We start from the raw sequence: 19,354 nt of genomic DNA, 5'->3' as shown, positions 1-19,354 counted from the left end.
CCAACCATTATTGATATTTTGTGGGAAAACATTTCACTGACATTTCCCATAAACATTGTTCCAATTTCAATTACACATATACTTATTCCTTATTTTGATAAATACCATTCCATTGCTGGAGAAGAAATGTGTCAGTTAATCAATTAAAATATAAATTGCACAACTTGATACATACGTAAATGAAAAGAGGTACTAAATACTTTTGCCATGCTATTTATGGTGGTTGCCCTGGATCACAGTAACCCAGTAAAAAGCCTGTATAGCAAAGTGCCCTATAAAATAACAGTTTTTATGTTATGACCTGTGTTGCAGCATATCTGGCTTGTTCCAAGTGTTTATTTACTTTGATATTTGTCTGACTGGTCTATCCTAACCCTGGACCCATGGAACCAATACTAACTGTCTTGCTCAAACAGCCCCCCAATGGGGTCCAGCACCTAAATGGCAGAAACATAATTTACAATTGCAATTGAGAAAGGTTTCTGTTTGTCATTTGCTATTGCCTCTTCTTAGATTCAGATGCTACAGAAAAAAATATATATAGGTAGGGTATCTGTAATGCAGAAATCTCTAAAGCACAGAAATGACTGCTTTTCCTTTTGTAATGATAAAACAGAAAGTAAAAATCCACACTGGTGGCAAAACAATATTATTAAGTTCATAACATTTTTTAATTAGATTTGTATTATATCAAAAATAAGGATCCTCAATGGGCAGTCAAAAGGGCCATAGTACCCAGATTCAAAGGGCAAATCAAGCAACAAAATCCAAATAAGTCCCAAACATCACACAAAAATTCAAAGAACTGCCAATGACTAAGTGCCAGTAGGGTATGAAACAGGAAAGGTGGCATTTTGTGGGTTGTTTTAATATGGATTTTTGAATAAAAATGTGATTTTGCTTTGAATTTTTGTGTAAGGTTTGGATTTTATTTTTGAATTAGAGGCTTGACATGAGAAGGGGAAAGCTGTAACAGCTAGGTATTGATGCGTTGGGACCTCAAACCTTTAAAAGTTTAAAAGTAAGGAAAGTTAAGCTGAAATGTAGAGGGGGTTGTAATTTAGTCTGTATTCCACAACCAGCTTGTAATAACAATGAATTAACTTCCACAATTAGCTGTGACCTGTTGCACCAACTATTGTTTCGTAGGCGATAAAGGTTGCCATAAATTCCAGTTAACAATACGTATCCAGCGTCAGGTACAGAATGTTTCCTGATATACGAAGCTAAATGGCCGCTTCCGCTTTAAAGGGCGGGGTCCGCAGCCGCAAAGGAGGAGGGGAACGATCTCCATAGCAACCCGACTAATGTTTCCTTGGATACTCGCTGCCCAGAGGCGCAAGGTAGAGTGGGAGAAAGTATTTTTCTTTTCTCAGCAAAACCCCAAATATTAGCGGACTGTATCTGCTACTGCTATGACTTTCTTCTCTCGGGGAGGCTCCTATATGCTAGTATAACATATTATAGTCTAATGAAGCTATCATGGCTTAATTGAGTTCAGGTTGTGCCTCACTTTAATGAATAGCTCTCCATCAGTTTTACCGCACAACACCAGACTTTTGCCATTTTGTTATTAAGATGGTAAGAACTTTTTTGTCTATGCCTCCATAGATAGACAGTTGGGGTTATTTCAGTGCAATGCACAGTTTAGCATCATACAAATTTCAAGGCTATAATAGATAATGTACTTCTGTTATGCTGAACTGTAGATGAAACATGTTATTCTCAGTTAAATATATCAGTTCCTGTGTATTTGTGAATGTTCACACATTTTCATGACACACACATGTACAAATATATGAAAGGCTGTTTCTCCATTCACTACCACAAGTCTTTGTATTGTAAAACCTACAAAATATTGCTTTGATACGTCTTGGGTTATGTACCTAGTAACAATTATAAATGCTTGTGTGCGTTCCAGTGCACTGCAATTCCTGTGTTAATTGGTACCAATCATTTGTGTGGCTCTTTTTACCCACATGGTTGAAAACAAACTGAATGCAGAAAAACAGATAAAGTAAATAATAGTTTTTTGGGTAAAGTCCCACTGGGAAAACTGAGATATACCACAAGACAAACACATAAATTACAGCTTGTTGCTTTATGACTTTATATGGTTTTAGAACTGCAAACAGATTACTAAAAACATCTTGATTTGGTCATTGTCAGATTGTTAGCAGGAGCTCAATGTAAGGACTGGTTTCCTGAGATGAAGCCCTTCAGTGACCAGGACAGTGGTTATGAAGAAATTCTCGAGCCCCTGCCTTCGCTATGGGGACTTGTGGAGCAGCAGGTACCAGTGAGTGAGAGGGCTGAGTTCAAGAGGATTCTAGGAGAGGCTGCTGTTGACCTCAGCTTAGAGCTGCATGCAGAGGTTAGTATAACCCAGTTCTGTATGGTCTAATTCATTTCAGATGAATACAAAGGATGATGGTGTTATGCATTGCTTGATTGAGTTCTGACCTGGACTGGCAATCTGTGGATTCTGCTGTGGATTCTGGCAAATGCCAGAGGGGCATCTGATGCCACGAACAGTCACTATTTAGTGGGCTGGTTGGGGGGGGCTGTTTAGGCCTCAGTGTACTCAGTTTTGAATTAAGTGTGTAGATTTGTATGTGTAAAGTGCTTTTTTAGTGCATAAATATTTGTGATGACTGCAAGTGTATAAATGAGAGAAGTGTGTATGTATGTATGCATGAGTGCTTGAGTTAAACTGTAGTCAAAGCTTAAATATAATATGCTTAGTCACTGAAGAAATATCTCTATCAATGGAATACTGGTAGCAGAGCTACATTACACAATCTAGGACCCACATTCTACATCCTATAGTTATATAGATGTAGTTCTGTCACACTTTGTAGGTCATGGTGTCTAAGGAAAACCATTGATGGGAAGGCTGATTTAATCACTGCTGAAAACTCGCCTCCTAGAATTTCTTTCCAGACTACTTGGCATATGTCATGCACCAGGCACATGTGTGATATATATTCCAGTTGTAGCCCTGGTGCTGCACTGTTTTAAATTACATATTTTAATAGAATATTACTTTAAGGCAGTGGTTCCAAATGTGTGTGGCTGTTTGAAGGCCAAAGGGAGGCCCTAAATCTTATGGCTAGTGAGGCCCTCTGCTTATTTACTGTCTTGGATATCTCTGGAAAGGCAGGACACTATCAAGGCTATGTCCATCAAGTTCAACCCTTCCAAGTAAACCCAGCACACACAACCTATACTGACCTATCTATACACTCACATATATAAACTATATATAGAAACATTAATACTGACTGTAGATATTAGTATCACAATAGCCTTGTATACTATGCTTGTTCAAGAACTCATCCAGTTTTGCACAATTTAGTGTTGTCAGCAAAAACAGAAACAGTACTCTCTATGCCCGCCTCCAGGTCATTAATAAACAAGTTAAAAAGCAAAGGAGCAAGGACTGACCCCTGCGGTACTCCACTAACAACACTGGTTTAATTAGATAATGTTCCATTTACCACCACTCTTTGTAATCTATCCTTCAGCCAGTTCTCTATCCAATTACAAATATTATGTTCTAGGCCAATATTCCTCAATTTGATCATTAACCTTCTGTGAGGTACTGTATCAAAGTCCAAGCAGATGACATCAACTGCCATTCCAGCACCAAGGTTCCTGCTCACCTCCTCATAAAAGGCGACTAAATTAGTCTGGCAAGATCTGCTATGCATAAAACCATGCTGGCACAAACTTATAGTATTGTAAACTGCAATGTATTCAAGTACCCTATCCCTTACGCCTTCCAAAAGCTTTCCTACTACTGAATTTGTAATATTTACAAATCTACTAGCTTTTTCTGACTTAGCCACCCCATTTCTCCAGTCAATGTCTGGATAATTAAAGTCCCCCATAATAACAACTTGACCCAGTTGTGAAGCCTCCTCCATTTGCAACAGTAGCTGGGTCTCGTCCTCCTCATCTATACGGGGTGGTTTATAGCATACACCAATGATCATTTTCTTTGTAACCTTCAGCCCTACTGAAATTTCTACCCAAAGAGATTCAACGTTTTCATTGGTAATGTCTTTATTACATGGCTTTATCTGACTTTACATAAAGACAAACCCCTCCACCCTTTTTAATCTCTCTGTCCCTCCTAAAAAGTGTGTAACCATTTAAATTCATGGCCCAGTTGCATTTTTCATCCCACCAGGTCTCAGTGATACCAGTTAAATCATAATTTTCAATACATGCAATAGCCTGCAGCTCCCCTAATTTACCCGACAAGCTTCACGCATTAGCCAGCATGCAGCAGAGATTACTACTTCTTCCTCTGCTGTTTACATTAGCTAAAGCAGAGTTAGGGTTGTGGCAGACGGGGAGACTAGTCGCAGCGACAAATCTCCCTTGTCGCGGGCGACTAATCTCCCCGAAATGCCATCCCACCGGTGATTTACATACTCGATGGTTGGATGGTATTTTGGGGAGATAAGTCGCCCATAACAAGGGAGATTTGTCGCGGATGACTAGTCTCCCCGTCTGCCACAGCCCTTAGAGCTAAGGTGAATATTAGACTGTTTCCCTTGTAACAACGGAAGCTCCTTATCTGATAAACTATATGCCCCTCTCTCCTCTCCCACAACCCTTTGCTAATCCCACTGCCCCGTCTACACTAGCTTTTCCATAAAACTATAGCTCACCCACCCCCACTTGTCTAGTTTAAACACTCCTCCAGCCTCTTAACCATTCTCTCCCCTAGCACAGCGGACCCCCTTCCATTGATGTGCAATCTGTCACGGCTGTATAGATTGTACCCCAAAAAAGTCAGCCCAGTGCTCTAGGAACCCAAACCCTTCCTTCCTACACCAAGACTTTATTAGATATTTGGCATACATGCTGGTTTTGGCATTCTGGTAATCAGCTTTATATTGGAAGCTCTGGGTTGGCTATGTTTGTCATGTCAGAGGTTCCTTGTCCAGAATCTGTACTATAGCAAAACATCCAAAGCTAATTTCATTGGGTGAGTGCACCTGTTCTGAGAAAACCATGTAAAAAACTATCCAAGCACTGTGTCAGCAATTTATTTGCCTTTCTCCTGTTGTCTCAGTCATCCACTGATTCGAGCATGCACAGTAGAGTAAACCCAGCAAGTTCTACTCTACTGTACATGAGCAATTGGTGCCTAATATTCTGGAACACCCCCCCCCCCGAAATAGGCTTTACATGTCCTTTAATAAAATGGTACTAGGGTCCAAATGGCATTCATACTTTCATAAGTTATGTATTCAAATTAAACAAGACAGAAATATACTTGAGTATTAATTAGTGATTATAGAGGCTTGTCTTCCTCTTGTATTTTCCCTTTGGCTCTAATATAAAACTTGATATTCAGTCACATAAATTATTTTACTAGGCATGTTCCTTATTAGGAGTAGGAATTAGGGATGAATGCTTAAATTTTGAATTTGGCTGTAGCTAGCCTCAGGCCACTTGTACAGGTACTAATTTAATTTCCTTTTGCTACCAAGAGAGCTGGTTGTGATTAAAGCCTATATAAACATCACAGCATGTAGAACCCCTGGCACGCACACAATTCTTGCACAACACTGTACATGATCTATGAACAATTTGTGGTGCTCTGCATCTTTTTGCTATGGGTGTGATTAAACAAAGTAATAATACCGTGTCTGTCTCAGAGCAGTTTGCTCATCATAAAATATCTCAAGTGTTTCCTTCCTATTTCCTCATCAGGATCAGGAAAACATGACACTGCGGCTCTGTCTGTCCATTCCTGCGAAATAAAACTGTTTAACACATGTAATGTGAGATGAAGGGAGACATTTCAAATATTTTTTTATACTGATGATATTGAATATTTAATATTAACAGAATAAAGAATAAAAACCCTCTATACCTTTATTCCACGTGTAGTAATCACTTACCAAATGTAGGAACTTACAACAGAGTTGTATAGGTATCCTCCTTTCACTCTCTACTCAACAACCACACAGGATCCAAAAAAAGATTTCTGTTACCTGTTGATTAGTCGAAAAATACTATATTAGCTGAATGCATATGAAGTATATTGCCTAATAGAGGACATACATATTCCATTGTTATTTTGTACCACCCAGCATGTTTTAAATGGTTAAAGGATGCTAGGGGCTATAGTTTAGCAGCACCAGAAAAGGATTCCTAAATAGGTATTGCTCAATAAAGCTTTTTTCCTGTTCTTCTGGGCCACTGGCCCAATGGATGTGATAAGATTCTCAGATGAAATTCCTGCCTGCTAAATGTACATCTGGCTCTGTGTTTTATTTCATGTGATTGCCAGTTGAAACACAAAACCCATTTATTATGGCACCGAACAGTGCACGTTCCAGCCGTTCTGATGGTATAAATATTGATTTTTCGATGTTAAATCAAAGTATTATGACTGTTGGAGTATTGGTAGGTGTGTTTTTTCATCTGTAATTTAAACACACTACTTAAGACAACATTTACAACATTAGGACAAGGTACCCTCTTTGGCAGATATTGCACTGTGCATTTTCTCATCTGGCAGATAAATGCTGACAGAGAATATGCCATTGCTTTCCCTTATGCAACAGCTGACACATATTCACTTGTCACTGTGCTTAAGGGGCAGAAAATGCTTGAGTTTGCATTTTTTTACCAAAATTATTGCCCATATCTGCAGTGACAGGTGGAATCTTTTCAGTCAGTTACTCCATACAAGAGGTGGCGTCAGACATACCGTAATATCTATTTTCTCCCAGAATAATGTGGCATTAGCTTCCAGGATCTGAGAATGTCAATGGGACCTTTTTCAATGGCACTGAAACACAGTGAGTAGTCCATGTATCTCCCCACAGTGTCAGTTTTTATTATTACTGTTCTAGGCAGTTGTGGCACTTCCTATTTTAGCCAATGGTAGGCATTCATTGAAGTTTTTGCAACATGTTAATGACTGATGCTTCTATGTAGAATCTATTGGTTTTGGAAATTAGGAGACAATTAGTCAACATTTTAAAGATAAATCACAGGCTACATGTGAGTCAGACCATTGTCATGATGCTCCATCCATTGCAGGTCAGCTTTGCAGGAAAAGGTTGGAGAAAAAAACTGATCTGCTCTGACCAATGTGAACAAATAATAACTATCCTTCTTCTCTTGCACAAGGGAAACACTCCTGGGTATTTACATTCAGTTTCTGAGAATAGATTCAAGACATTTTTCCAAGAACAGGCATTCTGAAACCTGATTCTTCCCTTGCTTCACAGAAAATTAAGAAAAAGGGCAGTGCTTCCCGCTTTATGTTATGCATGTAGCATAATTGCCACCAGCAATGGGGGTGCATGAGTTTTTTTTTCTTTTTTTTTACATTATTACAACTTCCTGTCTATATATTGTGTATTAGTGTAGAAGTATTTACACTTAAAATATAAAGAATTTGCCTACCTATTACATTATGTGCAACATATGGTTTTTACTCTTGTTGTTTAGTGTTGCAGGTCCCAGAAAAGGTATTAAATATTATGATACCTTTTAATGGACTAAATTTAAGAGAGATGTTAAATTTCATAAGGTTTTCAAGGACTATTATGTGATTGCTTTATATTGGCCAAAATATACAGAAGCTGGTCCTGTAGATAGAATAGCTCATGCTTACTTCCACCAGTCATCTTGGCACATCTAAAACCTTAGATTTCGGTTATGTTATTTGAGCTGAAATGACCTAAGCACTCAAGCATTTTTCTTTCTTATTTTTATGCTGTTAAATATTCTTTTGTGGAATCTCCATTAACTACCTAATCAGTGTTATGGCTGAATTCTGAGCCTAAACATTCTTAAGATTTATACCTATAAATTAGCCATGATGAGTGACTGGTATTTTTGTTATCCAGTAAAATTGTTCAGTCACTTACACAGGCCTGCTCGCAAGGGCATCGGGTAGTTGCCAGCAGCTGGAAATTAGGGACTCTAGGGGGCTGATTTACTTACCCACGAACGGGTCGAATGGAGTCCGATTGCGTTTTTTTCGTAATGATCGGTACTTTGCGATTTTTTCGTATGTTTTGCGATTTTTTCGGATTCTTTACGAATTTTTCGTTACCAATACGATTTTTGCGTAAAAACGCGAGTTTTCCTATCCATTACGAAAGTTGCGTAAAAAGTTGCGCATTTTGCGTAGCGTTAAAACTTACGCGAAAAGTTGCGCATTTTGCGTAGCGTTAAGTTTTAACGCTACGAAAAATGCGCAACTTTTCGCGTAAGTTTTAACGCTACGCAAAATGCGCAACTTTTTACGCAACTTTCGTAATGGATACGAAAAACTCGCGTTTTTACGCAAAAATCGTATTGGTAACGAAAAATTCGTACAGAATCCGAAAAAATCGCAAAACATACGAAAAAGTCGCAAAATGTTCGTTTTCAAGTCGGAACTTTTCCAATTCGGGTCGGATTCGTGGGTTAGTAAATCAGCCCCTAGGACTCAATTGTGAATGTAGTGCTGTGTGCAAAGTGCAATATTGGGATGTAAATGGCCATGTTTTCTACCTACGTTGCAGTATTCTCCCTATAATTCTAGGCTCTTGCTGGCACCCGCTAAATAATGTGCTTTGCAGTTTACATATATATACAGTGGCTTGCAAAAGTATTCGGCCCCCTTGAACTTTTCCACATTTTGTCACATTACAGCCACAAACATGAATCAGTTTTATTGGAATTCCACGTGAAAGACCAATACAAAGTGGTGTACACGTGAGAAGTGGAACGAAAATCATACATGATTCCAAACATTTTTTACAAATAAATAACTGCAAAGTGGGGTGTGTGTAATTATTCAACCCCCTTTGGTCTGAGTGCAGTCAGTTGCCCATAGACATTGCCTGATGAGTGCTAATGACTAAATAGAGTGCACCTGTGTGTAATCTAATGTCAGTACAAATACAGCTGCTCTGTGACGGCCTCAGAGGTTGTCTAAGAGAATATTGGGAGCAACAACACCATGAAGTCCAAAGAACACACCAGACAGGTCAGGGATAAAGTTATTGAGAAATTTAAAGCAGGCTTAGGCTACAAAAAGATTTCCAAAGCCTTGAACATCCCACGGAGCACTGTTCAAGCGATCATTCAGAAATGGAAGGAGTATGGCACAACTGTAAACCTACCAAGACAAGGCTGTCCACCTAAACTCACAGGCCGAACAAGGAGAGCGCTGATCAGAAATGCAGCCAAGAGGCCCATGGTGACTCTAGACGAGCTGCAGAGATCTACAGCTCAGGTGGGGGAATCTGTCCATAGGACAACTATTAGTCGTGCACTGCACAAAGTTGGCCTTTATGGAAGAGTGGCAAGAAGAAAGCCATTGTTAACAGAAAACCATAAGAAGTCCTGTTTGCAGTTTGCCACAAGCCATGTGGGGGACACAGCAAACATGTGGAAGAAGGTGCTCTGGTCAGATGAGACCAAAATGGAACTTTTTGGCCAAAATGCAAAACGCTATGTGTGGCTGAAAACTAACACTGCACATCACTCTGAACACACCATCCCCACTGTCAAATATGGTGGTGGCAGCATCATGCTCTGGGGGTGCTTCTCTTCAGCAGGGAAAGGGAAGCTGGTCAGAGTTGATGGGAAGATGGATGGAGCCAAATACAGGGCAATCTTGGAAGAAAACCTCTTGGAGTCTGCAAAAGAATTGAGACTGGGGCGGAGGTTCACCTTCCAGCAGGACAACGACCCTAAACATAAAGCCAGGGCAACAACGGAATGGTTTAAAACAAAACATATCCATGTGTTAGAATGGCCCAGTCAAAGTCCAGATCTAAATCCAATCGAGAATCTGTGGCAAGATCTGAAAACTGCTGTTCACAAACGCTGTCCATCTAATCTGACTGAGCTGGAGCTGTTTTGCAAAGAAGAATGGGCAAGGATTTCAGTCTCTAGATGTGCAAAGCTGGTAGAGACATACCCTAAAAGCCTGGCAGCTGTAATTGCAGCAAAAGGTGGTTCTACAAAGTATTGACTCAGGGGGCTGAATAATTACGCACACCCCACTTTGCAGTTATTTATTTGTAAAAAATGTTTGGAATCATGTATGATTTTCGTTCCACTTCTCACGTGTACACCACTTTGTATTGGTCTTTCACGTGGAATTCCAATAAAATTGATTCATGTTTGTGGCTGTAATGTGACAAAATGTGGAAAAGTTCAAGGGGGCAGAATACTTTTGCAAGCCACTGTATATTTATCCAGTATGCATGCTAAATCTTGTACAAGTTTCAGTGAACATTTTTAAAATAGCACTTGCATGTCAGTGGCGTCCCTGCTAGTGTGCAGACTCAGCAAATCAGTTGTGTTTGCAGACGTAGGCTTCTAGCATGAAAACACATTCCGTTCTACCTCTGTTAGCAATTTGCGCATAAGATTACAGATGAGCTCACCTTTGATTTGATGCAAAATAAAGTTGATAGGATAATAGGGGAAGGCCCTTCCAAACCTCATTGGTGCATGGTGGGAATACATGATATGACAAACATCCTAATAATACAGGTATGGGACTTATTATCCAGAATGCTTGGGACCTGGGTTTTCCAGATAAGGGATTGTTCCGTTATTTGGATCCCCATACCGTGTCTGCTAAAAATCATTTAGACATAGATAACAAAGATATAATAAATCCTTTGTGGAGGAAAAACAATAATTAAATGCTATATAATTGTTTTTCCTCCACAAAGGATTTATTATATCTTTGTTAGGATCAAGTACAGGGTGCTGTCTTAATTCAGAACTTTCTTGATAACAGGTTTCTGGATAATGGATCCTATACCTGTACAATTAAACTGTTTAAGGTGGTAAGTGGATTGGGATGGTTACCAAATATACAGTACTGCAAAGCTAATTTTCCAGTGATCTGAACTAGAATTATATATGCTTTTCCGGAATCATACCAATTGCAAGGGTCCATCACACAAGCACGGAAAAGGTACAGTAGCATTACCACTGTAGATATCTGTTTCATGGCTAGACAGTAAAGGAAGTCATAATTTGATGCACAAACACAGAGTGCACAGGCTAGTCTTGCTTGTCAGACTTGCTTGATAAAATACATTTCAGCATGCGAGCTGTGAATGTCCACTGAGCCCTGCAGGTATTGAAGCTGTCCATTATAAATGGCTCACTGTGCTACATGTGGTTTTAAGACATGTGTTGATGACTCCTTTCAAGGTATCACTAAGGATCATTTTGAGAATTCCTTTACAGAAGAAAGACTGTAGTACATTTTGAGAAATTAGATCAAAAAAATATGTGATATGATAAAGGACTGGGGCCTACTGTAAATATTGGCATCTTCTTTGCTAAATAAGCTTCCAAAATGTGCTTTGCCAGCTGGGATATGTTACAAGCATTAGTGCAAGCTAAAACTCTGTATTTATTCTGCAGAAAGCTTTACCATACCTGAGTAAACAGCCCTAGAAGCTCCCTCCGTTTGTTCAAAATAGCTGCCATTTTAGCTTGGTCTCCTTAGCTTCCTGGTGCAGCTCTAGCAGTTCACACATTCTGATGGGAGGGGGAGTGAATTATTATGAATTCTTATAGGGGGGGAGGAGAAGGGAGTGAGCACTCACAGAAAAGCTGCACTGAGTCCTCTATCAAAAGAAACACAGGATTTCTTGTCTTCTTTTTTGTAAACAAACTGTTCTTAGGATATGTGACTTTCTCTCTCAAAAAAATTCTTCATTCCTGGGGCCAGAGTCTGTTCCCATAAGAATTCATAAAACTTACTCCCCCCACCCTTAGAAATGTGTGATCTGAGTTACAGGTTAGACTGCAAGCAGGAAGCTATGAACACCAAGCTAAAATGGCAGCTGCAATCAGAGAACGCTTCTAGGGCTCTTTACTCAGGTATGGTAATGCTTTCTGCAGAATAAATATAGCATTCTAGGTGGCACTAATGTGGCAAATCTATTGGCAGTAAAATACCAAAATCACTTTCCTTCTCCATTAAGTCCCTCTGCTTCCCAGAAAATGTGTGTGCCATGAACTATGGAAAGCAGAGCGATCCACCATTTCACAATGGAACAAAGTTAGAAAGGGGTTGCATTACACTGTCAGCCTGAGGAGGATTGGGAAATGGTTTGTCAGGGTTTCATTTCATTCTATCAAATCAGGTAAGTTTGTTTAACTAAAACTACATTTATATTTATTTTTGGAAGGCTAGATAGTGTTTGTACTTTATCTACAAAAGCCCAACTGCATGAGCTCAAGAGGTGCATATTTTTTTTCAAAAAGAATAACACAGATTCCATTAAAACTTTTGGGCTCTTTCTTACAGCCTTACCTTGATATGATTGTTTTTTAACTAGTTTCCCTTTCCTTTTTGTGTATACCCTCTCTTCCATATAGTCATCTATCTCCCTGAATTTGTAATCACTTTCTGCAGTTTGAGGTTCTGCTGGGTCTTTGGAGAGAGTTGAGGTCCAACTGCTTAGCATCAAGTCAAGCATCAAGTTCTCTCCACAGCATCAGCTCTCTACTGGCAGACCCTCCTGTGATTAAGGATATGGTGACTCAAGAGATCCGGATGCTCCTGCTTGCAGTGAGACAGAAGGCGCGTCAGGAGGGAAGGTAAGTTTTCGTTTGGTGAATGGTCATTTATTTGTTATATATGATGGCAGTCATCAATAAACAAAGCCACATTGATTTTATCTTTTGTTTTACAGTATGTACTGAGATTATTTCATGTGTTTCAGTGTTTTTACAAGCTGGGTCTAGATTTGGCTTACATATAACTTAAGCCACCCCAAGGACTTTAAAAGGGGTGCCAAAAGCAACCTCTGTTAACTTGGTGTATTAGAGCACAACTGTGTAGTCCTGTTTCCCCAGGCCCCAGTCTGAGGGATAAAGAAGGAGAGGACACTGTATAGAGTGGGGGAATTGGTATGAGGTATGCCACCTTGGGCTGCAAAAAGCCAAGAATCTTTCCTGAGTAGAAGGCCTCCAGCTTGCTCTAAACAAAAAATCTGCATGGGCTGGTTGGTTGGATGTATTTTTTTTTTGCACTTAAATACAGAAAAAAATATTTACTACCTGCACAGTAGGGGTGTGCTCTGCCTTGTTGCATTTGGCTGATGAATACAGCTTTGCCTGCATTCAGCAGCACTGAATGCAAGAGGAATACTAACTTGCGTGTCAGTCAGACATGCCAGTTAGGAAGGACTAGCAGAAAGAAGCCAAGTAGCCCTGAAGTTACCACCTATTACATGTAATGAGGACAGAGCTGTTCTGTGCCTGCTGGAACTATGCTCTGCACCTCACACCAGATTTTTTATCAGAGATCCGCAGAAAGTGCTTTTTAAATGTTCTTACATATGTGGCCTGGGTCTCAGTAAATGACCCCAGTTACTCAAGGATAGCCAGTGATGTGTTGTACACCCTTTAGACAAGTCATGAACTTTTGTATCTCCAAAACAACCTCTTTTAGTAGCCTATTCAAGCAGGAATATTTCCCCTCAGTGTAAATGTGTCTATAATAGAATGACATTTCCAATACAATAGGCACCTAATTGGCCTGATTGCCCACTTCATAGCAACTCAGATGTGCTGAGAAGCATGCAAGTAAGGTAGTGTTAGAGAATTTGTGCTTGAAAGGAGAGGATTTCTGAACAATGTCCAGCTCCCCTCTGTCTTCCAGTGTGTCTATTGTTAGTGCTTACCCCTAACCCGGTTCCCATAAAGAATTAACGTCATTATTTCCCCCCTGCAGAGTAAGGCCAGAGGATCACATATCCATATATATGTCAGACTTTACTGTTGTTCCCTTTTGTAATAGAGGATTTTAGTTTACTATTGAGAAAGTAATTACTAGAGCTGTGACACTGGCTCAAACATCTACATTCTTTTAAAGTGCTTGTCTTTGATTTATACATTTATTCCCAATGTAATAACTAACCTTTAAAATGCATTCTTTACCATGATTCTCTCCATTTTGGCCAGCCTAGGGTTAGGGCCTACTTTTCACTGTTCAGTCTCCCCTTGTACTTGACAAATACACTTTTCATTAAACAGAAATATCACTTATCACATCTCATTATTGGGATTAGAATTCACAATGCTCACAAAAGAATTTAATCAAAGTTTTAATGGCCACCCTGCTACTTGTGAAACTAATCTTACAGCTGTTCCATATGTATCTGTGTGTGGAGTTTTTAGAAGAACTCATTGCCTTTGCAGACAAACCCAAGTTTTGTAGCGCATTAAGTTGGTTTTATTGATCTTACTCTGATACTGATAGAGAAGCACCTTCATTTTGGCAAGTGGCCTTCTCAACAGTTCCAGCTTTTACTCTTAGAGGGCCATTAGTGGTTTAAGTGGTTTTTGAAACCATGAAAAATTTAAACCACGAAAAAACTAATTTTCACACAAATGCTGAGTAATTTATTAAAACAGCCTAATATAATAAAAAGTGAACTAAAAACCCCACAAACAAAATGAATAAGTATATGAAAACCTAGAAATTCTTGCTTTTATAAGAATTTATTTGTGCTTACAAATGAGAAAAATTGCAAAAACCAGAAATTAACTTTGTTAATTTGCCTAGGATAGCTCCTATTAACTTATATTAGCTTTCAGATAGTGACGTTTTGTATTTGTATGTTTTGTGGTTTTTCTGCTTAATAAATTTAGTTTTTTTGTTAGAAATAATTAGTATAATCCTTGATTTTTAGCGGTAAAAATACAATTCATGAAAATGAAATAAAAAAACAAATGCTAGTACAGGAATGGGATCTGTTATCCGGAAACCCGATATCCAGGAAGCTCCAAATTACTGAAAGCCTGTCTCCCATGGACTCCATTTTAATCAAATAATTCCGATTTTTAAAATTGATTTCCTTAAACTAGAAACCAGTGCAAGGACTGGCATAGTAATAAGCAGTATTAAGTTCATGGGCAGCTGTTTGACGGTAGGAAGTTAAAGTAAATGGTGTCGGGAAACAAGGTCAGATATAATAAGCGTGTGTATGGTAAGGCTTGTTCTGTGGGGTATTATTAGTATGAGAAAGCAAAAAATAGGTTGGTCATAATCAAATATTATGCAGAGGCAACTCTTTTATTATAGGAATAATGACAGCTTTAGCCACTAAAATGGACATTTTAGATGAAGTGATTTTAGTGCAAGTTAGGGCCTAAGTAGTTAGTAGTTAGCACCCCCCCCCCCAATTCAAGGGACAGGCCACATTTCAGGACCCTGTGGAAAAAGTGTCCCTGCATGCAGCTCTTGGTTCAAAAATGTCCATATTTTTTAGCTTACCTGCCAAAAAACTCATACCCCTGTATGTTAAAAAGGTACTAAGTTTGCTCAGGAGCAGTAACCCATAGTAACCAATAAGATGTTTGTTTTTTAAACAGGTGACTAGTAAATGCTACACGCTGATTAGATGCAATGGGTTACTGCTTCTGGACAAACCTTTTATTTACCCCCATACGATAAAAACCTTCATCCCAGCTTCTTTATTCTTAGAAAATTGTAAACAGTGGCAATCACTTACTATCATCAAAACAGACACTTAAGTCAATACAAGATGCACGATTACATTTTTTATTCCTTTATAGAGGAACACTAACAATAGGAAGCTACAGCAATAATTTGTAAGTTTATAAACATTGTTTATTTACAGGAATGTAGACCAGGCGCTGGCTAAATATAACCCCAAAATTGTCAACTTTGCATTGGGAACAACTCGGTCTGACAGTAGGATAAATAGCGGAACTGGTGCCAGACTGAAAGACCAGGGAGCCAACAGGCACCAGATGGGCAGCAGGTGTAGTGATGATCGGTGAGTAGTACAGAAGTAACAATCAGATTTGCAAGAGCAGAATGATGTTGGTGACCAGGCCAGCAGTCTCTCCTGTTGTTTGGGCAAATAATGTCTTAAAGGAAAGGCTAATAAAGAGTTAATCTCAAGCCGCAGGCATACCTTCAGTTCTCTCAATAGTGCCCTTAAGTCTCCTCGTATTTCTCCCGTTCAGATGATCAGGAGCCTCATAGGAAAAAAACACTGAGCTCTGTAAAGAAAGTTCCCATAATGCCACGCTCCTGCACCAAGACCAAGACCGGTGTACATGCTCAGTTTGTAAGACTATGAGGAAGCCTCCTCCTGATTGGCTTTGTTGCTTTTTTTTTTAATTAGTCTTAATATGCTTTTGCTGAATAAGAACTCCAGTGTGTTAGTTACTAACTGATTGCCCAGTATAAATTTAAACGCTCTGCTCCTTAGTTCTTCAGAAGGTAATAATGAGGGTGTTCAGACTTCACAGTAAAAGCCCTTGCAATAATATGCACACAAAGATTCTTATATTCTTAGACTTAAGCTGGCCATACACGCACCGATAATATCGTACGAAACCTCGTTTCGTACAATATTCGGTGCGTGTATGGCAAGTCGGCGAGTCGACCGATATCGCAGGAAGCTGCTGATATCGGTTGACTCGCCGATCGGGCCAGTTAAAAGATTTTGATCGGGTGCCATAGAAGGTGCCTGACCAGAATCTGCCGTCAGGGCTGAATCGGCAGAAGGAGGTAGAAATCCTATTGTTTCTACCTCCTTATCGTCAGATCGCCACGTGTGTGGCCACCTTTAGTGTAAGTAGAAATTGTCCTCAGTGTCGTATTGGCCCACCAGGACACCAGGAAAAATAGTTTGAAATGCGGGCCCATGGACTATGGTTTTCTGGTGGGCCCCTGGGTTCCCAGTCCAACACTGATTGTCCTTAATGTACCTGTGACCAGGACCACCAGTGCTGTCTTGTCACTGGATGTGTGGGGTTTGGCCAGTAAGTGTGTGTTTGGGGTGGATAGTGGGACTGGCCGCTGCTATACATTATTAAGACAACCATTTTTTTCAGGTTGGGACAAGGTGGGGCTTCCATCTACTCCCCATGTATGGGACCCTGCCAACCAAATAATATGGAGCCCCTGGGATTTCTGATTGTTCCCTTTCTTTTGACACAACAATGAATGGAAATATGAATAATGATGATAAAGAGGAAAAACAAGAAACAGCATCACTGACTAAATAGTTTGATCCTGGAGCAGGATGCTCCTCAAATTTTATTTATTGCAATTCACTATGTTAATTACATTACATTTAATTACATTAAATATAAAAACAAGATGCCAAACAGTGGAGCATGACCAGTACTCTTTCATTCTCACGTATCCCCTTTATGATTCAGACAGCAGCTTCATGCTCAGCAAAGCTTTTGTTCACCCAGTAGCATAGGTTTCTGTAGTGCCATGTACTGGTGGCTGTCATACAGCATGCTTTCATTTTTAGGCAAATGACATACATGGCTATATTGGGCATTTTGGTGCTCAGTTTTTTTCTGTTCATAAAATGCCCCAAATCACATGCCATAATCCCCATTGCTGTCTATTAGAATCTGAAATATGAAAACACCAGTACATTAAGCCACCCCATGTAACACATCTGCACTCCAGTTAGAAGGCAAACATGTCCCTTAGCAGTGCTGCAGAAATATGCTTCAACATCCAATATGGTATTTGTAGAATGAAACCTTTTAACACACATTTCAACACACATGCACATGTACATTATTTTGGTCCTCTACTAAAATAATTATAGGCTTTGTTTAGAAACTATTTAAATACCTTAGGTTAGGTTTCATTTTGGGGGGCATCCAGTTTGAACTCAACCCTTAAAAACCCTGAGAACTGCAGGAGTATGTAATTAAGAAAGTTTTGCATTGTGCTAAATACTGCTATAGTTATAACTTTGAAAACCAAGGTAGAATGCATTTTAAAGTGAAAGCATTTACCGATTTTCTTTTATGGATTGATACATTTATTTAATTCTAAGGAAGGGATTCTACCTTGTGTTATTGCATTAATAACTACCAGATTAAAACTATTAAGTTTGGATTTCTTTACAGGCCTGTGTCCTCTTTGTCTACTGGATCCAGCATTGAAGATGAACTTGAAGAAATTAAGGAGAAGTTAAAGGTTTCTGACATTGATGAGGTCATAGCACACCTCCAGTAAGTAATAACTTGGGGTAGGCAGAGAGCATATAAGGGGTTCATCAAAGATTTGCTTGATTTGCAAGCACAATATTGTAGTCAGTGAGGCTCATTTATCAGCACAGGGCACAATTTATATGAACCAATGTTTTTATTTAGCCAGCTGCAGGTGGAATAGTAAAAGCAAAAGTTTCATTAGGTGCCATGGGTTTTTGTCTGGTTTCAGATTTTCTAAGTATTGATAAATGAGCCCCAGTAACTACATTTTACAGATCCCTGGAGATGAAGGGATGAAGCAAACTAAGGTACCTTTTAGTTATAAGTTGCTTCTTAGGCACCATATATGTTTCCAAACATATTTTTTTAAGTGTTACCCTGTAAAATTGTTATTCTAAATGTAGAATATTGGGAAACCACATTAGGCCAAAACTAAATGAGAGCTTCTTGGGCTGTTTACTCAGGTGTGGTAAAGCATTCTGCAGAATAAATATAGCATTCTAGCTTGCACTATTGTAACTAAGCTCTTGGCAATAAAATGCCTGAGTAGCTTTTCCTTTTCCTTTAATGGATTAGCTGTATGATGGCAGTTTGTATAGAATAACATTTATACTAAAAAATAAATCCTCATTGCCTATGATGGGATTCAGCAGCTCAGACCAGTCTTTTGTATTCAGTATTTTGTATTAGTATTTTGGTATACTGAATCCCCCAAAGGTTATGGAGAATGATAAATAACATTCAATGACTAGAGATACTGCCTTGAAATCTTCTTAAAAATGGCAGCTGCCCAGATCTGTGTTTGGTTTATTACCCAAAATCCTTTGCCTGCAATGTAGCAGTAATAAATACTTAAGCCACCGATGCCAATAGGTGCCCCCTTTATGCTCAGTTGCAGCTCCCATGCTAGTGGACCCACAAAGAACCACATGAAGCTTCAAAAATGTAAAGTATTATTATGGGCTGGAAGTCCCAGTACAGCTTTATAATGGTACTCAGAATGCCTGGAAACAATATGTAGCTTTGGGAAAAGAAATAAAAATCTTTGTATTTTACTTCTGAAGATTTTTGTGCTCTCGTCGTATGTGACAGAGACTGTTTTCATATCTGCTTTATGGTAGTGATAAACACTCAGGTCAAGACACACAATGGGATCTGTTACTTTGTATCTAAACAAAAAAATAGAAAATCTGTGAATATTAAAAATAAATAAATGCATCATTTTTTAAGCTTGAGTAATTATCCTAATGAAATTGGAAAATTAAAAGGGGTAACACCCACCATTTCTTGTCACATTCTATCAGGATGCACACAGTTTTGTCCAAATTGA

At 39.1% G+C, this 19,354-nt stretch overlaps 1 protein-coding gene across 3 annotated transcripts in view; it reads left to right on the top strand.

The window, feature by feature from the left end:
- Positions 1–1,236: 1,236 nt before the first annotated feature.
- ccdc24 (coiled-coil domain containing 24) overlaps positions 1,237–19,354 on the top strand; it is a 43,298-nt gene continuing 25,180 nt past the window's right edge. Inside the window, exons 1-5 of one of the 3 annotated variants that reach the window (XM_002931441.5) lie at positions 1,237–1,343; positions 2,170–2,374; positions 12,431–12,615; positions 15,666–15,824; positions 17,941–18,045. In XM_002931441.5, coding sequence (XP_002931487.4) covers positions 2,210–2,374; positions 12,431–12,615; positions 15,666–15,824; positions 17,941–18,045 — 614 coding nt within the window. In that variant the 5' untranslated portion in view covers positions 1,237–1,343; positions 2,170–2,209. Of the gene's footprint in view, positions 1,344–1,377; positions 1,582–2,169; positions 2,375–12,393; positions 12,616–15,665; positions 15,825–17,940; positions 18,046–19,354 lie in introns of those variants that run through there. The other 2 variants (XM_012961582.3, XM_031900943.1) reach the window with 2 other exon arrangements.

Source organism: Xenopus tropicalis, chromosome 4 (assembly GCF_000004195.4).
Source record: "Xenopus tropicalis strain Nigerian chromosome 4, UCB_Xtro_10.0, whole genome shotgun sequence".
In the NCBI taxonomy this organism is placed as follows: domain Eukaryota; kingdom Metazoa; phylum Chordata; class Amphibia; order Anura; family Pipidae; genus Xenopus; species Xenopus tropicalis.
This window is presented reverse-complemented; position numbering and strand designations above follow the sequence as displayed.